The sequence below is a fragment of the Osmerus eperlanus genome, chromosome 24 (assembly GCF_963692335.1).
Source record: "Osmerus eperlanus chromosome 24, fOsmEpe2.1, whole genome shotgun sequence".
Taxonomy (NCBI): domain Eukaryota; kingdom Metazoa; phylum Chordata; class Actinopteri; order Osmeriformes; family Osmeridae; genus Osmerus; species Osmerus eperlanus.
Genome location: NC_085041.1, coordinates 8,744,718 through 8,764,507, shown reverse-complemented (window position 1 = coordinate 8,764,507; position 19,790 = coordinate 8,744,718). Strand labels below are relative to the sequence as shown.

The 19,790-nt window shown below is 37.6% G+C and overlaps 3 protein-coding genes across 4 annotated transcripts; 2 read left to right on the top strand and 1 right to left on the bottom strand.

Annotated features, from left to right (window-relative positions):
- Positions 1-3,962: 3,962 nt before the first annotated feature.
- Positions 3,963-12,681, top strand: prkacba (protein kinase, cAMP-dependent, catalytic, beta a). Its single transcript, XM_062450338.1, is given in 11 exon segments — positions 3,963-4,951; positions 6,882-6,943; positions 7,197-7,325; positions 7,953-8,051; positions 8,165-8,247; positions 8,430-8,556; positions 10,094-10,189; positions 10,366-10,488; positions 10,638-10,802; positions 10,990-11,089; positions 11,092-12,681. Coding segments are annotated over 11 exon segments (1,245 nt in total). The 5' UTR covers positions 3,963-4,800; the 3' UTR covers positions 11,202-12,681.
- A 1,283-nt stretch (positions 12,682-13,964) lies between these two features.
- On the top strand, positions 13,965-16,689 carry samd13 (sterile alpha motif domain containing 13). The gene is made up of 5 exons (XM_062451029.1): positions 13,965-14,164; positions 14,671-14,808; positions 15,167-15,209; positions 15,315-15,429; positions 15,561-16,689. Exons 2-5 carry the CDS (start codon positions 14,781-14,783, stop codon positions 15,702-15,704), a joined length of 330 nt encoding a protein of 109 aa, XP_062307013.1. The 5' UTR covers positions 13,965-14,164; positions 14,671-14,780; the 3' UTR covers positions 15,705-16,689.
- Positions 16,690-16,874: 185 nt separating this feature from the next.
- uox (urate oxidase) lies at positions 16,875-19,570 on the bottom strand. 2 transcript variants are annotated; one of them, XM_062451024.1, is made up of 8 exons: positions 19,494-19,570; positions 18,947-19,162; positions 18,738-18,854; positions 18,102-18,180; positions 17,780-17,966; positions 17,412-17,535; positions 17,210-17,293; positions 16,875-17,047 (listed from the first exon to the last, which is right to left on the bottom strand). In XM_062451024.1, exons 1-8 carry the CDS (start codon positions 19,509-19,511, stop codon positions 16,973-16,975), a joined length of 900 nt encoding a protein of 299 aa, XP_062307008.1. In that variant the 5' UTR covers positions 19,512-19,570; the 3' UTR covers positions 16,875-16,972. The 2 variants fall into 2 exon arrangements, with proteins under 2 accessions (XP_062307008.1, XP_062307009.1); XM_062451025.1 differs by having other exon boundaries at positions 18,947-19,159.
- Between the last annotated feature and the right edge of the window lie 220 nt (positions 19,571-19,790).

Sequence of the window (19,790 nt, the reverse complement as noted above, 5' to 3'; positions counted from 1 at the left end):
GAAACACAGAATTGGACATTAAAAGTCCATGTGTACAGCTTGTTGATGGTCTGGTATTTCTAGTAATTACTTATAATACTGATGTTAAGCAATAATTAATTTCTAGAAATGTATTATGTGCCTATGCACATAAAAATTGATATACGTTCACCCATGTTCTCCGTATCATTGTGATATCGAGTGCAAACAAGGAGACATAGCAACGTAAATTTACGCTGTCCAAGGTACCAAAGCAGGTACTGTGCCGAGCTGGGTGAACAGCACACAATCTGTAAAATTGTCAAACTATGACATTCCTATCTATGTTTATGAAACATCGTCAAGTCAAATAGCCTATGTTTATTTATAAATCACATTTAAAAACAGCCAACGCCGACCAAAGTGCTATACAAAGTGATCAAATAAGGCAAACAACAATAAATAGCTAACAAACAGACAAACAAAACAATTAAGCACGAGTGACCCTAAACTGACTCGAAATCCAAGTTTTGTAGGCTATCATCGTGTCCTATGATACAAATCCGACAGAGATTAGTAGACTATTAAACGCTGTTATTATGTGTTACATTATTAACTTAATTATATTTTTGTGCCATATAGAATCAAGTAAAAAACTGTAGGCTATTCAGAACCAGGCAGTCTCAATAGAGATAGGCTACGGTCAAAGCCTAAAACGATAACAATGTTCTGATCCAAAATAAAAGAGTGACTTGCAAGACGCACATATTTTGATTTTTTGATGATGTGCATCAAACTGTGTTCATCACTTTATGTTTTTTAGATTAATCTGATTGCATTGTGGTAGAAGTAATCAACAGGCTTCAGTCTGCATGCAGAAGCTAAGGCTACTGTATGAATAGCCTATATCCTTAGCCTATCAATAAGCGTTGATAAGAAATATATAGATTTAACTATTGAACTGAATTTCTATTCCATCGTAGGCCAACTAGGCCTACTTTGGCCTATTTATCAAACATGGTAGGTCAATCAATTTAAGGTGTAAGCTAATGTAAAGCTTGATTTATTAGGAGATTAATCAGAATCAGAATTCGGTTTATTCGCCATGTATGTTATACAAACACGGAATTTACTGTGGCAGGGAGGTGCAAAACACTTAACATATACAGATCTTAAATTAAGTAAAAGTACAAAAGTTTAACTATTTCTAAGAACTAAAAAATCTAAGAATACAACCATTTAAATATAAAATAAAATATATATAAGAATAAGACATTAACATTAACATTAATTCACAGGATCCAACCAGAACTATGTTGAACTGCTTTTACAAATTGGTTGAATGTAACTCCCTGACTGTAGCCTAACGTGCACAACCAATAAGACATAAGATACGCTCTCTATGCAATACACCAAAATGTATACTAGATTAAACCAAAGTGCATGAATTAATCGGGGTTGTCATCTTTTGGAACATTTTTATGGTTCTTCTTTTTAGTTACAAATGGTTCTAATAGCCTACAGAATACGTGAAAACACGGAACCAAGCTATTTGTCCAAGGATGTCAAGTCATTAATATCATTAGTTTTACACATGTTGAATCTTTATACACAACAGCGCATATCATTACCTTGCTACTGCCACAAAGAAAGCGCACCCAATTTCAAAATAAAAACATTTTCATAGTATGTGATTCATAGTAGGCTATGCAATGCAATAAAATGAATAAGCGACATGTAATATTTTTTATGAAAACTGGTACGGTAACAAAAATACAGAAAAAAAAGAAGAAGCATTACATATGGTGTTATTGAAATGACTACTGGCAGCTGATGTTATCTCTGGGAGATTTTGTTTTCATTATTATTTCCATATTAAAATGTCATAGACTGATGGAAAATAGTAGGCCTACGTGGCATAGGGTAGCCTATATTGTCCTGATATGACGCTGTGATAAACCTTTTCTATAGGCTAGGCCTACTGAATAGCCTACATTCAGAAACGCATCAGAACATATTTGTTCTCCTAAATTATCCACAGAAAGTGAACACTCCTTTGGGACATTACAGAAAGGATTCTGAGAGCTTTTTTATTGTTGTTTTTTACTTGGACATCTTCGCCGTTTACGTTTACTTAAAATGATAACATCATTTTCTGGCGTGCAAAAAGCTGGTCTCGTTTTGGTAAAAAGTAACAATTACCTGTCAAAGGGTCGGACAAAGCGGCGGGATAGATTTTTTTTACGTTACTCAATCATTCAATGTGATTATACTGTTATTTTACTACTATTTCTTGTACTGTTTTTTGAAAAACGGACTCAATTGAGAAAATATATATTTTGCTCCTTGGTTAAGGTTTGGGATTGAAAACAAGCAACACCTATGTGTACCGCTTGGTGGCCCGGGAGATTAAGGACATTTGTGTTGATTTTTTTGTGATTAGTGACTGTCAATGGTTTAGAACGGCAGGCTGAGTTCAAAAGCCTGAATAATGCTTTCACATTAATGATAACGGTGGTTTACTATTTGAACGACTAAATGCATCTTGAATACCGGATTTTCATTTTGAATACAAGGTAGTTCCCACAACACGGATCCTATTCTGTCCGGCAGTAGAGACGACATTGATGTTAGCCAGCCAGCTAACAGGCTGAAATCGTAGCTGGCTGAAGACGAATAGCTTGCTGGCTAGCTCGCTTACTGTAGTAGCTAGCAGCGGACCCCAACATAATCGCCATCATCGCTTTTAGCTTGCTAGTCGTTTAACGCCGTGTCTTCCTACGATGGGAAACGCTGCAACCGCCAAGAAAGGCAATGAACAAGAAAGCGGTGAGTATATGGTGCTAACACTGCTATCCAGCCAGCTATCTGTATAATTGACTGCGCGACTAACTAGCACACTAGTGGCTGTCTTAACAAGCTGGTACTGTACAATATCAAACGGACTTGACTGAGACTTAACAGCAGTTGTCTTGCTGCTTCTGTAGCTACTAGTGTGTGCAGCAAGCTTAGCAGTAAATACCAATAGTAGCTAGCTAACATAGTCAGCTAGGCTAACAAACAGGCTACAGGTATTAACCCAAATCTAACGGTCTGGCCAAGCTGACGACGGAGTCGGAAGGCACGGTATCTACTGTACGGCAGTCAAGCATTTAGCCTAAGTGTACAGTAGCGAACAATTGTTATTCAAACATATGTGGAAAATTTACACGGGCCACAAACTGTTTGGTTAGGCTATCTAGCTAATTTAACGATTGTGTAGCTTGTATCTAGCAAACTAAATTAGACTAGCAATCCACCTTGCAAGGTAAATAAGGCCTTGTAGTTGTAGCAATGCACCGCGATAGCTGACACTAGTTAGCTACAGTGAGCTAGTAGTAGTGAGCTAGGACTAGCTAGCGTTAAATATAAACCATTATGTTAGCTAGCAGGTAAATGTGCAAACACTTAGTTTGGATGTCTACGATGCAGTGTTGAGGCAATCTTATTCTAGGCTGTCGAGTAAAGTTAAATAGAAATTGGCCTAATTGACGACTTGTCTACATACTCTTTTGTACAATGCCTAATAGTATAGCTTGCATGAATGTTTTAAATAATTCATGAAGTCTAAGATATATAGCCTGTACATATCATAGATGTGTATGTCTGTGTATCAACGAACCAGCATTGCCATTAAGTGAAATGACATTGAGGGCTCAAATTATCATCATCATTGAAAAGTTTTTACTAAGTAGAATCAGTGATCAATCACATTACATTTACATTACATTTAGTCATTTAGCAGACGCTCTTATCCAGAGCGACTTACAGTAAGTACAGGGACATTCCCCCGAGGCAAGTAGGGTGAAGTGCCTTGCCCAAGGACACAACGTCAGTTGGCATGACCGGGAATCGAACTGGCAACCTTCGGATTACTAGCCCGATTCCCTCACCGCTCAGCCAACTGACTGACAGCCAATTGACTGACAGTTGGCTGATTGGCTCAGCCAACTGACTGACAATCACACCATGTCAAATGCACCTGTTAAAAACAGTAGCAAGAGGGCACTGTGGCTTGTATTTAGTTTTTCTGTATGTCATTTGTGACTGGGTTAATCCACCATATTGCATCATGGCCAGTAGTATGTCTCAAGCACTGTTCTTGACCTGCTGTCTGATTGGCAGACATCTATGGCAACATAGACTTGTGCCATCAGTAACTTGTATCTATTTTGAACAGGCACAGAACTACTGTATAACTACAAACAATTCACAGACTACTCTCACAGCTGTCTATGTAAAAGGAAGCCACATTTGGTTTCACCACATTCCATGTTACAAACATAAGACCTATATTAAACCTACATTTTTCTGTATCTATTTCAGTCAGATTCAACCTCAGGAGTTGGGTTACTTATTTTAGGGCTTTAATAAAAGCCTGATTTGGGAAAGTCTTGAGAACTGCATTGTTCAGAATAACCACTAGAGAGCATTAGCAACAAAAATAAATGAATAAAAACGTTACTTGAACACGGTTCTGAAATGAATATGCCCTTAAACATTTTAACTCTTCATTTGTTTCTTTGTGTGCTTTATACATTTTTTTATCAATAAGCATTCTTGTGGAAACATGTTTGTGCACAGACTTAGGACTGCAGGCCAGACAAACACGCCTTTGGCTGCTCAAATAGGGGCGTAAAGTACTTGAACAGGAAGCCCAACCAGCTTAGTATGTGGTTAGCCAAGCGTTGCTTTTCACTTGCTGGGAACAGGAAGTGTCTATCACTTTGTATGGCCTGCAAACAGAACGCTTTGGTTGGGTTATTTACTAGCTGTAAATGTGGATGAAGAACTTGTCTTGAAATGGCCCAGGGAAGGGACCACTCTTTCCTAAAGCTGGATGACCTGGCAAACCGATTCTTCCACAAGTATCGCAAGGGTAACCAAGAGCAGAAAGGACATGAGAGTGAAGGGCCTCACTTGTCAGAGTTTACCATCATTTGGGATAAATTAAGTAAGTGTGTTAACGTTATGCTGTCAGATTACTCAAACAGGCTTTAGGCTTATATTTAGGACAAAGGAAAAAATGCTACACAGTGGATGCTTGGTCCTTCCTGTATTGCATAATAGCAAACAGTTTATTTTTAGTTCCAGCCCACAGAGAGCAAAAATAATAGATAAATTGTGGTTGAAGGGTTAAGAATGTCTTAATTGTATTTAAGTCTAGAGGTTCTTTGGCCATGTTGCCTGTGAGATGATCAGAGGTTGGCATTTTCACTCCCGGCATCACTTTTTACTCTGAATACTCACCAAAACAACGTCTTAAAATGCAATCTATTGCTCTCTGAGTGAAACTTCCTCTTTCGGTACATAACTGCAAACTATGACTGTAGACAGCTTTCCAGGCATGTACTCATTTAAAAGATATGTTAGTGTGTATTTACTGCAAGAAATAAGCTCACCTTTAATGTAGAGCGTTTGCAATTGAAACTGATCTAAAGCGGTACTACAGTAGCTGACACCCTTTCTTGTAATCATTGAATACTTTCTGTCATAGACACACACTGTAAAAACGCTTTGTTCAATTTGCACTCATTTCACTCATCAGAATAGATATCAGTCTGTGCTGTCATTTTCTTTGTACTTCTTGGAGTAGTGTGTGAAATATTTTCATTAATCACTGTTGTTTTTCTCCTTTTTTGTCTCCAACGTTTCAGCTGTAACTCTCTTATGTTGAATGTGTCAGAAAATAGTAGTTTTTTTAACTGGGGAATTGACTAAAATCTTGCTACAGGTGATTCTTAATTATACTCAAGTTTTATACATTCAATAACGTGCTACTCCTATTGCCAGATAGACGATCCTACATTAAATTAAGTAAAGTATCACCATGATGATGTCGACATAAACATACCCAGTTAGCATGTGCATTGACCAAAATTTTACTAGTCTGCTCTAAACCAAAGTAACTAAGTTGTCTTGAGACAGGGTCTGTCTTAAATTGTCTTCTATGTCATTTTGTTGTATTACATCTAATCCACAAATGTTCTTGTTTTAGCAATACATAAACCTTTCTTCCCTCTTTTCTCCTTCATTTCCATCCATGTGGGTGAATGTTCCTGCAAATCGTTGGTGAACTATAGAGACTTTTGGTATGCTCATTCTTTCACAAGCTGTCCTAAGTCATAGAGAAAGTAGATTCAACATCTTGCAAAATACTTTAAATAAAAAAAATTGACCTACATTGCTACTTAGTTGTGGCTAGCACATGGATTAGCAAATTATCAGCGTTTTTGCTATTCACTAAGAACCCTTGATCCAACATGGACAATGTGCCTCTCAGTGAGTAACCAATCCGGCATGGTAAAAAATGTGCACAGGCAAACTGACGTGCTCCCATAGTATACACAAGAACCACTACATTTAGGCATGCACTATAACACCATGGATTTGGCCGATAGTGTTATTGACATTTCTCTGTTACTACGGACTGCTGTCTGCTGTGATTTCCACAACTTGCTTCTTTTTCTTTTTTTTTGCTTGCACTGTAGTTAACGGTTTGCTGTTCATGTTGAACTTTCCATTTACCAATGCTAGTTTTCGTCTTGGAATAGCCATAGCAGGACCCTTGGAAGGGAACAGTCTCTCTCGTTCAATTGACCTACTTAAGAAGCACTTGAGAGCTTTTTGCATCTCTTCTTCTTTGAATTGCTTGCCTATTAGGTGTTTGGGTTTTGTTGTAACAACAAAAAAAAAACTTTACGTTGAAGTTACAGTACTGCTACAGTACTTGACTTAAGCCTGACCCAAGTATTAATTCATTTGGTTAGTGTTTTGATCCCCACACACAATTCCCTGAACAAGTTGTCAATTTTGCTAGCCAGAAACTCTTGCCCATCTTGTTTACAGGCATGCTAATTGTTTCCCTTGGTGTGTTTTTTCAGTGAAAGAGTTCTTAGCAAAAGCCAAAGAAGATTTTTTAAGGAAATGGGAGTGTCCACCACAGGTATGGGAATGTAAAATAGATTATTTGTTGTATTTTCTAAAAGGGAGTAGCTCCACTTCTTACTACATTGTAACTCTAAATTATTCTGCATGGTAAAGGAAGCCCCTGATGGTGTAGATTGATGGTGTATAAGAGGTTGATTGTGCATTTTTTATCAAATGCGTTTATCAATGGCTCAAACACTATCACTACTGCAAATGTTGCAAAAGAGCTGTTTTGCGGTTTGCATTTCCCTGATAATGTGTTTCCTCAGAGCACAACTGGCCTGGATGACTTTGATAGGCTGAAGACTCTAGGCACCGGCTCATTTGGGAGAGTTATGTTGGTAAAACATAAAGGAACAGAACAGTTCTATGCCATGAAGATCCTGGACAAACAGAAAGTGGGTATTCACTCGTTTGTTCTGACAACAGCAAAACCAGAACCCCTTTTCATGTCATTTCTAAAATGGCTGACTTTATGCAGCGATTGGTTGTAGGCTAACTGTCATTTATGGTTTCATTGCTTCAAAAGGAAATGGAAAGTAATCTGTTGTTTTTTTTTTTTTTGGAGGGGGTGTTTTGAGCAACATGGCGAAACCTCAAAGACAGCATGAAAAGCTTCTCTAGTCTTGTCAAAGAGAAACTTGTTAACACAAACTACTGTGTGTAGATGTGCCAAAATATACCTAATGCAAACTCCCCTAATGTTTTCATATGTGCACTCTCCCCTTTAAATCTAAAATGCAAAGCAATTAATTAACAAATTAGGATAGTTTGTCTTCCCTCTCACATGACCCATTTGAAGGTCAGCATACACATGGCAGTCCTTTGTAGAGGTTTAAACAAACATGTGCCTTTAGATAGACCATGTAAAAGATAAGTACTGATATACAGTATAAACACCCACAATGTTCAACTGTATACTTTCATGGATAAACAGTTTTGTAGATGGTTGTTATCCTTTGGTTGAATGCAGTTTATTTTATATTTATGTCTAATCATTCCTTTCATTATGCGGTTAACAACAGGTTGTGAAGCTGAAGCAGATAGAACACACTCTAAATGAGAAAAGAATACTGCAGGCTGTCTCCTTCCCCTTTCTTGTCAGACTGGAGTATGCCTTCAAGGTACACAGGATTTAAGTGGTTAAGCCGTTAAATCTGTTTGTCTTATTTTAACAGAAGACAGGCCTGGGAAAGGTTAGCCGTGTCTGATAATGGCTTTCATTTTGTTATCGCAGGACAACTCCAACCTCTACATGGTGATGGAATACGTCCCGGGCGGAGAGATGTTCTCACACCTCAGACGCATTGGGAGGTTCAGGTAACAGAAATTAACCAAAGAGATCTCTGTCGGTCAGTTTAGCAACTGAATTTCTTCACAGACAAGCCGTGTGTAAAAAGCCATGTATAGCCGGTTGAACTGTGGTATACTGCATAGCATGCATGGCTATGATGTGTCTGTCCAGACCAAGTCATAACCTCCCCCCCAATATTTTTCCACAGTGAAAATCATGCACGATTTTATGCAGCTCAAATAGTACTTACCTTTGAGTACCTACACTCGCTAGACCTCATCTACAGAGACCTAAAGCCTGAAAACCTTCTCATCGATCAACATGGGTACATCCAGGTAAGCAGCTGGCTGATAATCTACTGAAATTGGCAGCTCATGTTTTGCCATTTTGCCCTTTTTTGTTTAGTTTTAAGACAATATCATTTTTTGTGAAGTCTTGTAAGGTTTTTTTCTAGATGTTTTGACAATTCGCAACATCTATTTTCCATTTTTATGCCTCCACCAGTGATATTATGTTTTTGTGTTGTCCGTCCATCTATCCATCCCATTCTCATGAACGGGATGTTGTGAGCGCCTTGAGAAACTTTCTTAACATTTTGCACAAACATCCACTTGGACTCAAGGATGACATTATTTGATTTTGGTGGTCAATGTCACTGTGACCTCACATCCATCACATTATCAAGAATGTGATATTTCAGGAACGTTTGGAGAGAATTTCATTACATCTGGGATCTGACACATCCACTTAGATTCAAGGATGAACTCAGAATTTTGTGGCGAAATTGTTAATTGAATGGTAATTTCATTCTAAATATATATATATATATCAGTAACCCAAAGTTCAAAGACTCTTTGAAGTTCTTCCCGGATCAAGAGGTCATTGGAGGAAGTTCAGTGGACAAAGGCATTGAGTTGCCAATTTGAACACATGTATGTAAACATGGACAGGTACACGACTGTGTCGTTTTCTAATTGAATATGCCAATAAAAAATTACAACTGTATTGGCTGGCTAATTGGCTTTGCCAAGATGGCAAGATTGAGTCAAACAAAGAAACTACCAAATACACTATTTTAACTGCATCTTGACTGTGGCAGAGGCATACAATCGTGAGCCAGTTATTTCTAGTTTCTACCGTCTTGACAGGTTTCCCAGTTCCTGTTACATTTAGTGAGAATACAACACATCCCCTGCTGATAACCCTCCCTGTGAAGCATGGTGGGGTCAGGCCCATGTTATTTACATTTACATGTAGTCATTTAGCAGACACTCTTATCCAGAGCGACTTACAGTAAGTACAGGGACATTCTCCCCAAGGCAAGTAGGGTGAAGTGCCTTACCCAAGGACACAACGTCATTTTGCACGGCCAGATTCGAACACGGCAACCTTCTGATTTAATAGCCCGATTCCCTAACCGCTCAGCCATCTGACCCCCTATGTTATAGGAATATTAGAACGCACTGGACCACCTGTCAGGAAATAGTTTAAATTGGATGTAGCAAAATGCAGAACCATCCTTCCAAAAGTGACCAAGCTATAACACTGTAGTATGAAAGAAGGATGGTTAATTATTTCCAAATGTGCTGTAGGTATGCAAACCTACAGTTGGTGTTCCTGCAAGTATAGGTGAGGTAGGAACTTTGATCCAACAAAGATATTCTAGTTTTGTGTTTCCTAGTAAATACATCTTAATGAAGGTCCTATTTAAAGCATTTTATGCGGTAGTAATGTAGCAAATGGTGAAAACGGCTGTAGACACAGGCACTCTGGGTCTGTGTGTTGTCAGTGTAGCGTTATCTGTTGGCCCCCAGGTTTAACAGCTTGACTGCATGGCTCTGAATGTTTCCCCGGTTATCTGGTGTATGACAGGTCACAGACTTTGGTTTTGCCAAGAGAGTAAAAGGGAGGACTTGGACATTGTGTGGAACTCCAGAGTACTTGGCTCCGGAGATCATCCTCAGCAAGGTAGGCACTTCTTTCCAGTAATGCATCTTTCTTCCTATCTCCGAATCTACTTCCTGCTTGTGTTGGAATATGTTAATGCCAAGAACAAATACAGACTTTTTTTTGATAGAGCAGTTTAAGTTTGCACTTTGAGCATTTTCTTTTTCCTCCCCTCTACTGTTCTTTCTGCTTTTTAGGGCTACAACAAAGCAGTGGACTGGTGGGCACTGGGAGTCCTGATTTATGAGATGGCTGCTGGGTACCCTCCCTTCTTTGCTGATCAGCCCATCCAGATCTATGAGAAAATTGTGTCTGGCAAGGTTTGTCCAGAAAGGTTTTCAATTCCACACTTGGACTCTGTATTTTGAGCTTTTTAGTGTCCTCGTCTCTAGAGATGTATAGAATTGTGATACCCTACATGGTTGAACAGGTTTTTCATCAAAGTGGAAATGCCTATTCTGTTTTGTAGGTACGATTCCCCTCCCATTTTAGCTCCGACCTGAAGGACCTGCTGAGGAACCTGCTCCAAGTGGACCTGACAAAGCGATTTGGCAATCTGAAGAACGGAGTGAACGACATCAAGAACCACAAGTGGTTCGCCACAACTGACTGGATCGCCATCTACGAAAGAAAGGTAGGCAAAAAACCTTGATCATTGAATGCATTCATAGAACACCCAATTTGAAGTAATATTTACATCTTATAGATGTAGATAAATGCTTTGTTAACATTGCAAAATTGTGCTATTCAGACTAAATTGTTTGTGATTTATGTAATGACCCATTTATCTTTCTCTGATCATGATCAATCTCAACGCTTAGGTGGAGGCTCCCTTCATACCGAAATGCAGAGGACCGGGAGACACAAGCAACTTTGATGACTATGAAGAGGAGGAGGTCCGCGTCTCAGACACAGAAAAGTGTGCAAAAGAGTTTTCAGAATTCTAATGCGTTGCCAGGGGGTTCCGTCCGGGCTCTCTCACACGCACGCACACACAGTCATTGGGATTTCTTTTGCACTCTTTCGAAGGTGAGGGGGAAGCTAAGACCATCATGTGTTCAAAACAATTGCCTAGTTCCTTCATTCCACAAGGCTGAATGAGGTCCTTTTTGCCATGATCCTCCTAGCGGCAGAGTAAGCACTGACATATACACAGGCACATTATGCAGACATCCCTTGTGCTGCACACATACTAGACCACGTTTGTATCGTTTTTCTTCTTTCTTTTTTGAATATATATATATATATATATATGTATGTTTATATATATGTACATACATATATTTGTTGCTTTTTAGAATTCCCCTCCCTCCTTTCCCACCATTTTGAACCAAGTGATTATTTGCAAAGCAAGATGAAAACCAATTATAGCCCATTTTATAGTGGCACAAAGAGTGATTGATTGTACTAGGCGGAATTGCACATATTTGTGATTTAAGGTGGGGGAGGGGGTATTCTTTTTTCTTTTTTTTCTCCCAGTTCTTGCCACAAATTCTTGCCAGTTATTGTCTGTTACATGCCTAAGTGTGTTTTAGGTTCAAATTCAAGTTTGTTGGCCCAGTCTCTAATCCTAAACATGTTGCTGTACTTAAGAAGTAGACCTTGTCTTTGTGCATATAGAAAAGAACATATATCAAGTGAAGACATTTTTTAAAACACCATGTGTTTCTAGAGCATGACCAAAATGTTACCAAGAAATCAGAGAAAAAGTTAAATTTAATATCACTGAGATAGACCTCTTGTGTTTTCAGTGTTTATTATCACATGGGCATTCAGTCCTCAACAAGAGGGTTATCAAGGAGTGGCAAACCTAATTATGTCAAAGCTGTTTTAGTTTATAAATTCACATTTCTTTTCCTTTTTTTCATTTTCTTATGTTTTTTTTTTTTTTTTTTTTTTACAGTTTGTCAGGTCACAGGGCATTTCTTTTTACCTCAGCATAGGTATTATATTGAAATTAAACTTGAGATGAATATATATACCAGGTAGAACAAAGTTTTAATTCCGAAGGAAACTTGTGGACAGAAATGACCCATTTTTGTATGGAAATTAGTAATGAAAAATAATTAAAATATGTATGTAGACATTTGTTTTGGAAATGAAAAGTGATGATTTGGTGGCCTGGTTGTTATCAGTTTTCGTAGAGGGTATGTAGTTGTGTGGGTCACATGGAAAGAGTTTTATTTATTTTGTTTGTTTGTTTTTGTGGCCATCTCGTAACATCATGATAAAACAAAATTATATTATTTTATTTTTCCCCAGAATGTTTGTACCTCCATACATGACCATAGTGCATGTGTTGCATCTGGCTTGTATGGAAAATTATGTTTTGAGTTTTAAGTTTTATCCTCAAAAATGAATACTCACGTACGGATTTCACTTGTTATTGATTTTTGAGAGCTTCAGCACATTTATGACATCTTGTTTATTGAATTTCACAAGACACAATTCTTTTAGATTTTTTATTTATACTTGTATGTTGTCTAATAAACCTTCATAGTTTTGATATGTTCGAGGTTCGTTCAGATTTATTTACAGAATAGTGTTCAAAAATATTTACTTATTACTCCTATTTGATCCAAAATGGAAATAAAACCAACACATTTACTACTAAGTCAATAGAATTAATTGACTCCCATGTCCATTCTACGTCCAGTTCTTCAAAGCATTTCATATACATTAAAAGGATCTTGTGTATAATATTTCTCCTCTCGAAATGAAAGGCCCTTGCCAACTTGAATTGAATTTCCACAATTGAGTACCACTATTGACGGAAGGGGTATGACAGGAATAGATACATTTAATCTGGATAAAATCATCTGGATAACATTGCCCCTTAGTAGTAAGCATGTGTAAAGTCTCAGCGTGTTAAAAAAAACAAAACAAAAAAATTGATATATATATATATATCAAGGTAGATTCTCTCCCCCCAATTATGTGTGTAATGTTTGTTGACAAGTTCTTAAATGTAAATTATAGCAAGTTTTCATGAGCCAACCAAAACTCCTTGCATATGGAAGTAAGTTTAATTTAATCTTCTTTATAGTTAAACAAGAGTATGGGCCATAATATGAAAAATCTATGTATTTAGTTTGTTGGATATTTTGCACAATGTCATTTAGAAAATGGACACTTTTCCCCACCCATATTTACTTGTATTTGCAAGGGAAGTATAATATACTTTGCTGTAGCAGATTTTATGTAACAAAGGATATATGTCACTGTAATAAATTAAATTCTTTGTATAAAAATTCTTAAATCTTTTGTTTTCAATTTGAACATATGATGTCCACTTACTGTTAGCAATTATGCTGCAGTGACTTTCATTGACATGTAGGCTAATAACTGCTGGATCCATTTTGATAAGTTAGAAGTTGGCGTATGGCTGTACACTGAGAAGATCACACACAGGTTTAAAGTTTTGCAAAGAAAAGAAAAATCTAATTGTATGTACATATCAGATTTTCTTTGTTTTTGTAATGAATGTGAAGAAAACGTAAAGATAAGCACTTCTTATTGTAGGCTTGTTTGACAAAGGAAATCCTTTAAAGGACAATGCATTCATGAAATCTTATATAATGCAGTTTTCACCATTTGAAGGGACCTTTTGGAATACAATATTTGTATTTTTTTGAAAGCCAATTAAGTATGTTTCTGTGAGAGGAATAAGGGGTAGCATACTTACTTAAATATATAAAACGTGTTGTATTTTCTTATTACACATATCAATTATGGATAAGTAATTAATTGCTCACAAAGCAGTAACTTGACTAAGATAAAACTCCACATCCCACAATGCAAATGGTCTGCATGTGGGTTGAGGAAGCTTAACTGAACTGATGTTAGACCATTATCTAGCTAGCTTTATTACGCGACAAAAAAAATAGGTTTTCACTAATAGTATATGTTTGAACATGACTTTTATTTTGAGTGGTAATTATAAAATATTCGTTTGTAGAACTGACCTTATGACGCGCTGAAAAAAGGAAAAATAAGGTATGTATGTGATGTGGGCTAGAAAGCTCCATGGCTGGCTGGAGGAGGGGTGTGCGCGAGAAATGAAAAACGACACAAACATGTATTATTTAATGATATAATGTATATCTAGTTGTTTCAATTACATGACTTGTTCATTGTTAAAGTCGTTATATAATTTTATATCTTTTGCGCGTAACTGCATGTATTCCGAGTCAGAGATGGACAGCTTGCTACCAAGCTAGCTAGACTAGCTGTCAAATGGAGTTCTTGTCATTTTAGGCAGTGTGAGAGCTTAAAGGTAGCTCGTAGATTAGCTAGCTCTGGCTAGTTTTGACGGTTTGGCCATTGATTTTGAATCGATTGCTATTAAAATGTATATAAAAATGCCCTGTCTTTATGTTCCCTTTCTGAAATTATCTCTTAGATTTTTTAATAAACGTACATTTGCTGTATATCTAGTGTCTCCCAAGGAAAGGTATCATGAATGTTTTACACTTCCTCCAAAAATAATTAATTTTTTTCAGGGTACAGTCCAGTAAGAGGAAACAGAAAACCAATGTCTGAATCCGTAGGAAAGCGGTGTTGCTGGTGGAAACGTCATCATAAATAAGTTTTGAAACGGACATTTCATCTAATGAAAACTCACTGCAAATTTACAGACCGTAAGACTTAATTTTCCTGCCTTATATTGATGCTGCATAAAATATACCAGCACTGGTCTCTCTTCAAGGAATGCATAAGGACCTAGGAATAGGAATGTTCTCTGGCATTTAAGGAGGTTTTAGAGCTAGAGCCGAGATTTAGATGCAGTGCGATAACAGGCGATGTACACTCAACACAGAAGTACATTTCCACTTACAGCAAGTTAATTGGGATGGCAATATTCTGTTGGAAAATAATTTTGCTTTATTTAAAGGATTCAAATCTGACTATTCTTATTAAGTATAGTTGCGTGATTTTAAGACAGACGGTTACTATTATAGATTTTAAGGCAATTCCTGCTTGCTTGTTATGTTGCAGACGGCATGGACAATAAGGCAAATGGCTCAGTTGAAACCAAAAGGTAATCATTGCATCTTATCAGTGTAACCTTGAGGACCATAAATGAATATTCTGTGTTGGGGCAGCACTTGATTCTAACGGAATATAATGCATTATGACCCTACAGCCCTGTGGAGAATGGACAGACCTTGCCGGACCCTGCCAACTGGGCTGTGGCAGACGTAGTGAATTATTTCAAAGCGACAGGATTCGAAGAGCAAGCAACAGCTTTCCAAGATCAGGTATACTTTAGTTGTTTAGTGTAGAATATATAATACATCCACACACAATATTAGCTGTATTAGGTAAAATACATAGGAAAGGCCATGGGAAAGCAAAAGAGAATTCAAACACATTTTCCATGTTTTAACAGGAAATTGATGGAAAGTCCTTGCTGTTGATGACACGTAATGACGTCCTCACAGGACTGTCAATCAAGCTTGGTCCTGCACTGAAGATCTATGAGTACCACGTGAAGCCACTACAGACCCAGCACCTGAAAAGCAATGCGTCGTAGCGTTTTAGGGACACCTGCCCCAGGAAGGACAATCAAACCAGGAGACACAGGAGCAGTGTGAATACAGGGTAACTACATAGTGACACAGTAAATAGACTTCTGATACGACTACATTGTCACTGTGACAGTGTATGGAGAGACTGTATAAGTGTATGTTTTTATCAGTGTGGAAAATGAACTGTACAGAAAGTCCACCCGGCTGTTTACCTTTTTGGGCCACTGATGTTTTTTCTGCTGCTTTAAAAGTCTTTGTACCCTATTTTATTTAAGGTGCGGGAAAGGGTGGAGGGTGTTATGCAGGGTGTTTTGTGTGTGAAATGTGTTGTTCAAAATGGGTTGAAAATACATGTAAATAAGATCTTGGTCAATAGTTCAAAATGTATTGTGTGTGTTCTCTTATATGTGAAGCTTTTAATATTTAAAGAAAGAGAAACCCAGTTCCAAAATGTATGATCAGTTTTGTAAGTCCTGTTATACAGTGAGTATATAGCGTGATGCAATGATTTCCAAGTTAGAAGTTTTCTCTACTCAGAAAATACTGTTTCCCTACTCACCAATTGTATAGTGAATAATCAAAAGTTATATATTATTTATGTGTTAAGACAGATTATTTCATATATGTTCTTGCCTGTGGTGCTTTCACACATTGTCTGAAAGACAAGGATTAATAACACATGTCCGACATGACACTGGAATCGAAAATCTGGATCTTACAAAGATTTGCAATAAATGGTGCTTTTCTCTCACCAAAGACCCATAGTATCATGGATTTAGGCCATATTGTTCCAGTCCCTTAGATGAACCATCTGAGATTTTGTAAATATTTATTATTGTCACTTCTCTAATAACCATACTCACCTACTTAAATTAATGCACTGATAATTTCTGTAAATTTCTCTGAATTAAGAGTATCTGCCAAATGACTGAAATGTAAGGCATTATTGCTCAGATTTGACTTGGTGCTATTAAAGACACAGTCCAATTATATCAGGTCTTTAGAAGTTTGTTTTTACACTTCATAAAATATTTTTTTACAAGGGAGTGTGCTGCTATATGTGTGCCTGTTGTATTGAGGATAACACAATATATACAGAATAATACTTTATTTCACAGGCAGTACTTTATTCAATGCTCATTTAAAGTCATATGTTCAGTGAATTTATGAGGAAATTAAAGAAGCCATTAAGCATGGGCCCAAGTGATGTTTGGCAGATTAGGTATCCTAATGGTAAAATGTTTAGTGTTGGTATTCCGCCATTGGTTCCTTTTCACAGCTTGGCCAGGGGCTTCCTGCATACCGTTCCTGTGATGTTCCCTGATGGATTGTCTAATGCAAGAAGGACCTTCAAAGAATACAGGACAAAGGTTCATAAGTGCAGTGTACATGCAGTTAATTTTTATTGCAATTGATACAAGGTACTTGTATGTTGACTCCTTTTAACTGAAAGTGAATTCCATTACTTTAGGACAACATTATTTTAGTTAAATTGAATGAGTCCACTCACCTCATCCTTGTTGGCGAGTCCCATTTTGGTCATGTCCACAGTGAAATAGTGTTTGTTGGGCATGATCATCTCAATCTCCTCCACCTGGATTATAGATCAGAACATTCAACTCAGTGTGGATTTAACTTGAATGCTTTGCTTGAGTTGATAAAAAAAAAATGAAGATGATTAAAATGTACAAAATGTTATTTGTCTTGTTTACCTCTGGTAGTCTATCCAGAACCATGACCTGCGTATCATATAGTGTCTTCTGCACAGAGGGAGAGAACTCGCCCAGGTCATATGGGCCGGCAAACTTCTCAATTATGGTGTTCTTCACACATCTCCTGCATCAGTAAACAGACACATTTGTTAAAATACCATTTTTTGTTACATGACTATTGTTACAAGCTGTTTTAAAATTATATTTTTCATTTCCCTAAATATTCTTCAGAAATGTGAACATCTAAGGATGTTTCACAACAACAACATCATAGGAATTAATATTAAACAGTATATTGATTTAAATAAAGTATTTTCATAATCACAATTAGGGGTTAATGTCCTTTTTCAAGTCATCTCTGCAATTACCACGCTGCATCGAAGTCAACATCTTGGACCCGATTGTAGCGCCACTTAGCATAGACCGAAGTACAGAAGCACCTATCCTTAGTCTCGTGCAAGGTGGTGAAACGATCTCGGAAAAAGCCCTCGAAGCCTGACTGGGTGGTTTTCAGCACTGTCATGTTCTTCACTCCACTGTGAATCACAGGTTTCTCTGTTGGGAACAATAACACAGCTAGAAATCCACTGATGCACCTCTCTTTCAGTGTACCTCTCTTTTCCAACTATTAGCAGTAACACTGCTGTGTTTGGAGCCAGCTATATCTACCATGTTCTTTCACTAACTCACCATTGAGGTGCTGTTCAACACTGCAGAAACGCCAGGACTCTGGGCTGAAGATAAATGCATGGGCATGTTCCACACCATTCTGTGTCAGGGAGAAATTTAGTTGTATAATCCATAAATATAGAACAATTATTTGTTACATTTGAACATCTTATTAACAGACAGGTTAATCGAAAGAACATAAAAACATAAAAATGGTGCATAAAGAATGATAAAGACTAAACCTACTATGAATATATACATAGAGTATATATGCTGTATATGTGTATATGCATAAACTATATATGGTGTATACACCTAGGTCTGCTAGTTATAAATATATAGATAGTCCTGAAATGCTAGTGTATTTCCTCCAAATTTCCTCAAAAGTTCTCTTGTATTGTCTTTCTAGATATGTGAATAAAGAAAACATGTTTACATTTACATTTAGTCATTTAGCAGACGCTCTTATCCAGAGCGACTTACAGTAAGTGCAGGGACATTCCCCCCGAGGCAAGTAGGGTGAAGTGCCTTGCCCAAGGACACAACGTCATTTGGCACACGGCCGGGAATCGAACTGGCAACCGATACCCTCACCGCTCAGCCACCTGACTCCCTGTTATGTTTGTTTTGGCATTTAGCCGGGTCCTGGCATTTTACCTTTTCCAGTCTCTTCCATGGGGCCTCCTCCATGTCCACCTTGGCCCTGGTCACATGTTTGAAAGCTGTTAGGAAATGTTCGCAGATGTCCATTGAAAACTGCTCTATGTTCCGAACCTGATCAAACAAAAACACAAATTGTTGTATTCTGTAAGTAGAAGCATAGGTTTGTCTTGAAGGAGGATGGGATTGAAAGCATAAATACTTACTCCCTTTAGCTTGGCCAAGGCATAGACAGTGTTTTTGATCGTGTCAGTGGGGATAATGTCAGAGTTGTCCCCAGTCAAGTAATCTTTGCGGTTGTTGAGGGTGATCTCGACATTGGCCTTCAGCTCAATGATGTAGTGATGTGTTCCTTCTCTTCTGATGTACAGAATCTTCACAGAGTTCTTCCCATATCCTGTCCGCACAAACTCTACATTCTGCTAAATAGACAGATGCTGCATTGGGTGTGATATCGCAACTCCTGATACAGATGTGATGGTTAGATGTTTAACATACTGAAATTCCATTGAATATTTTTGTCTAGTAATGGCCTGGACATAAGATTGTTAAGATGAAGAGATAGCTATGTGTAGCTTTTTTGTTGAATGCTCTTGTTCACCCTAAGCAAAAAAGGTAAAGTGGTTTGACACAATGGTCATTGACCCCAACATCCATTCAGAATGTAAATCTTTAGAACTAAAATATCCTTCTAGACTTGATACATTTCATTTCAAACCATTTGAACACAAAGTACACATAACATGCTCATACCTGAGATGAGGTTGTCATTGTGTCTGCTCCACTCCGTCTCTGTGAAGTGCCTGATCTCTGTGAAGGATTTTTGGGAGGGGTGGCGCTATACCAGTTCAGTCAGTGTTACACAAGGTGCCAATTTCTTTGAAACAATACATGCTGAACATGTCTTAGGATATTAAATTGATAGTCAAGTTTGTGTAGTTTTACAAGAGATAGCTCAAATTAGATCACAGAGAATTAGTGAATCTCCATTGATTTCCACTAACCATCATGGTGAAGATATGCAATATGTGAAGATATGACTGTAAATGT

What these genes read in the sequence shown, in the direction of transcription:
- samd13 (XM_062451029.1), top strand. Translation starts at nt 14,781, where the DNA reads ATGAAAACTCACTGCAAATTTACAGACC. An exon ending in TCACTGCAAATTTACAGACC is followed by an intron (nt 14,809 to 15,166) that starts GTAAGACTTAAT and finishes GTTATGTTGCAG; the next exon opens with ACGGCATGGACAATAAGGCA. An exon ending in GGCTCAGTTGAAACCAAAAG is followed by an intron (nt 15,210 to 15,314) that starts GTAATCATTGCA and finishes ATGACCCTACAG; the next exon opens with CCCTGTGGAGAATGGACAGA.
- uox (XM_062451024.1), bottom strand. An exon ending in GTTGACTTCGATGCAGCGTG is followed by an intron (nt 17,536 to 17,779) that starts GTAATTGCAGAG and finishes TTACTGATGCAG; the next exon opens with GAGATGTGTGAAGAACACCA. An exon ending in TTCTGGATAGACTACCAGAG is followed by an intron (nt 17,294 to 17,411) that starts GTAAACAAGACA and finishes TCTATAATCCAG; the next exon opens with GTGGAGGAGATTGAGATGAT.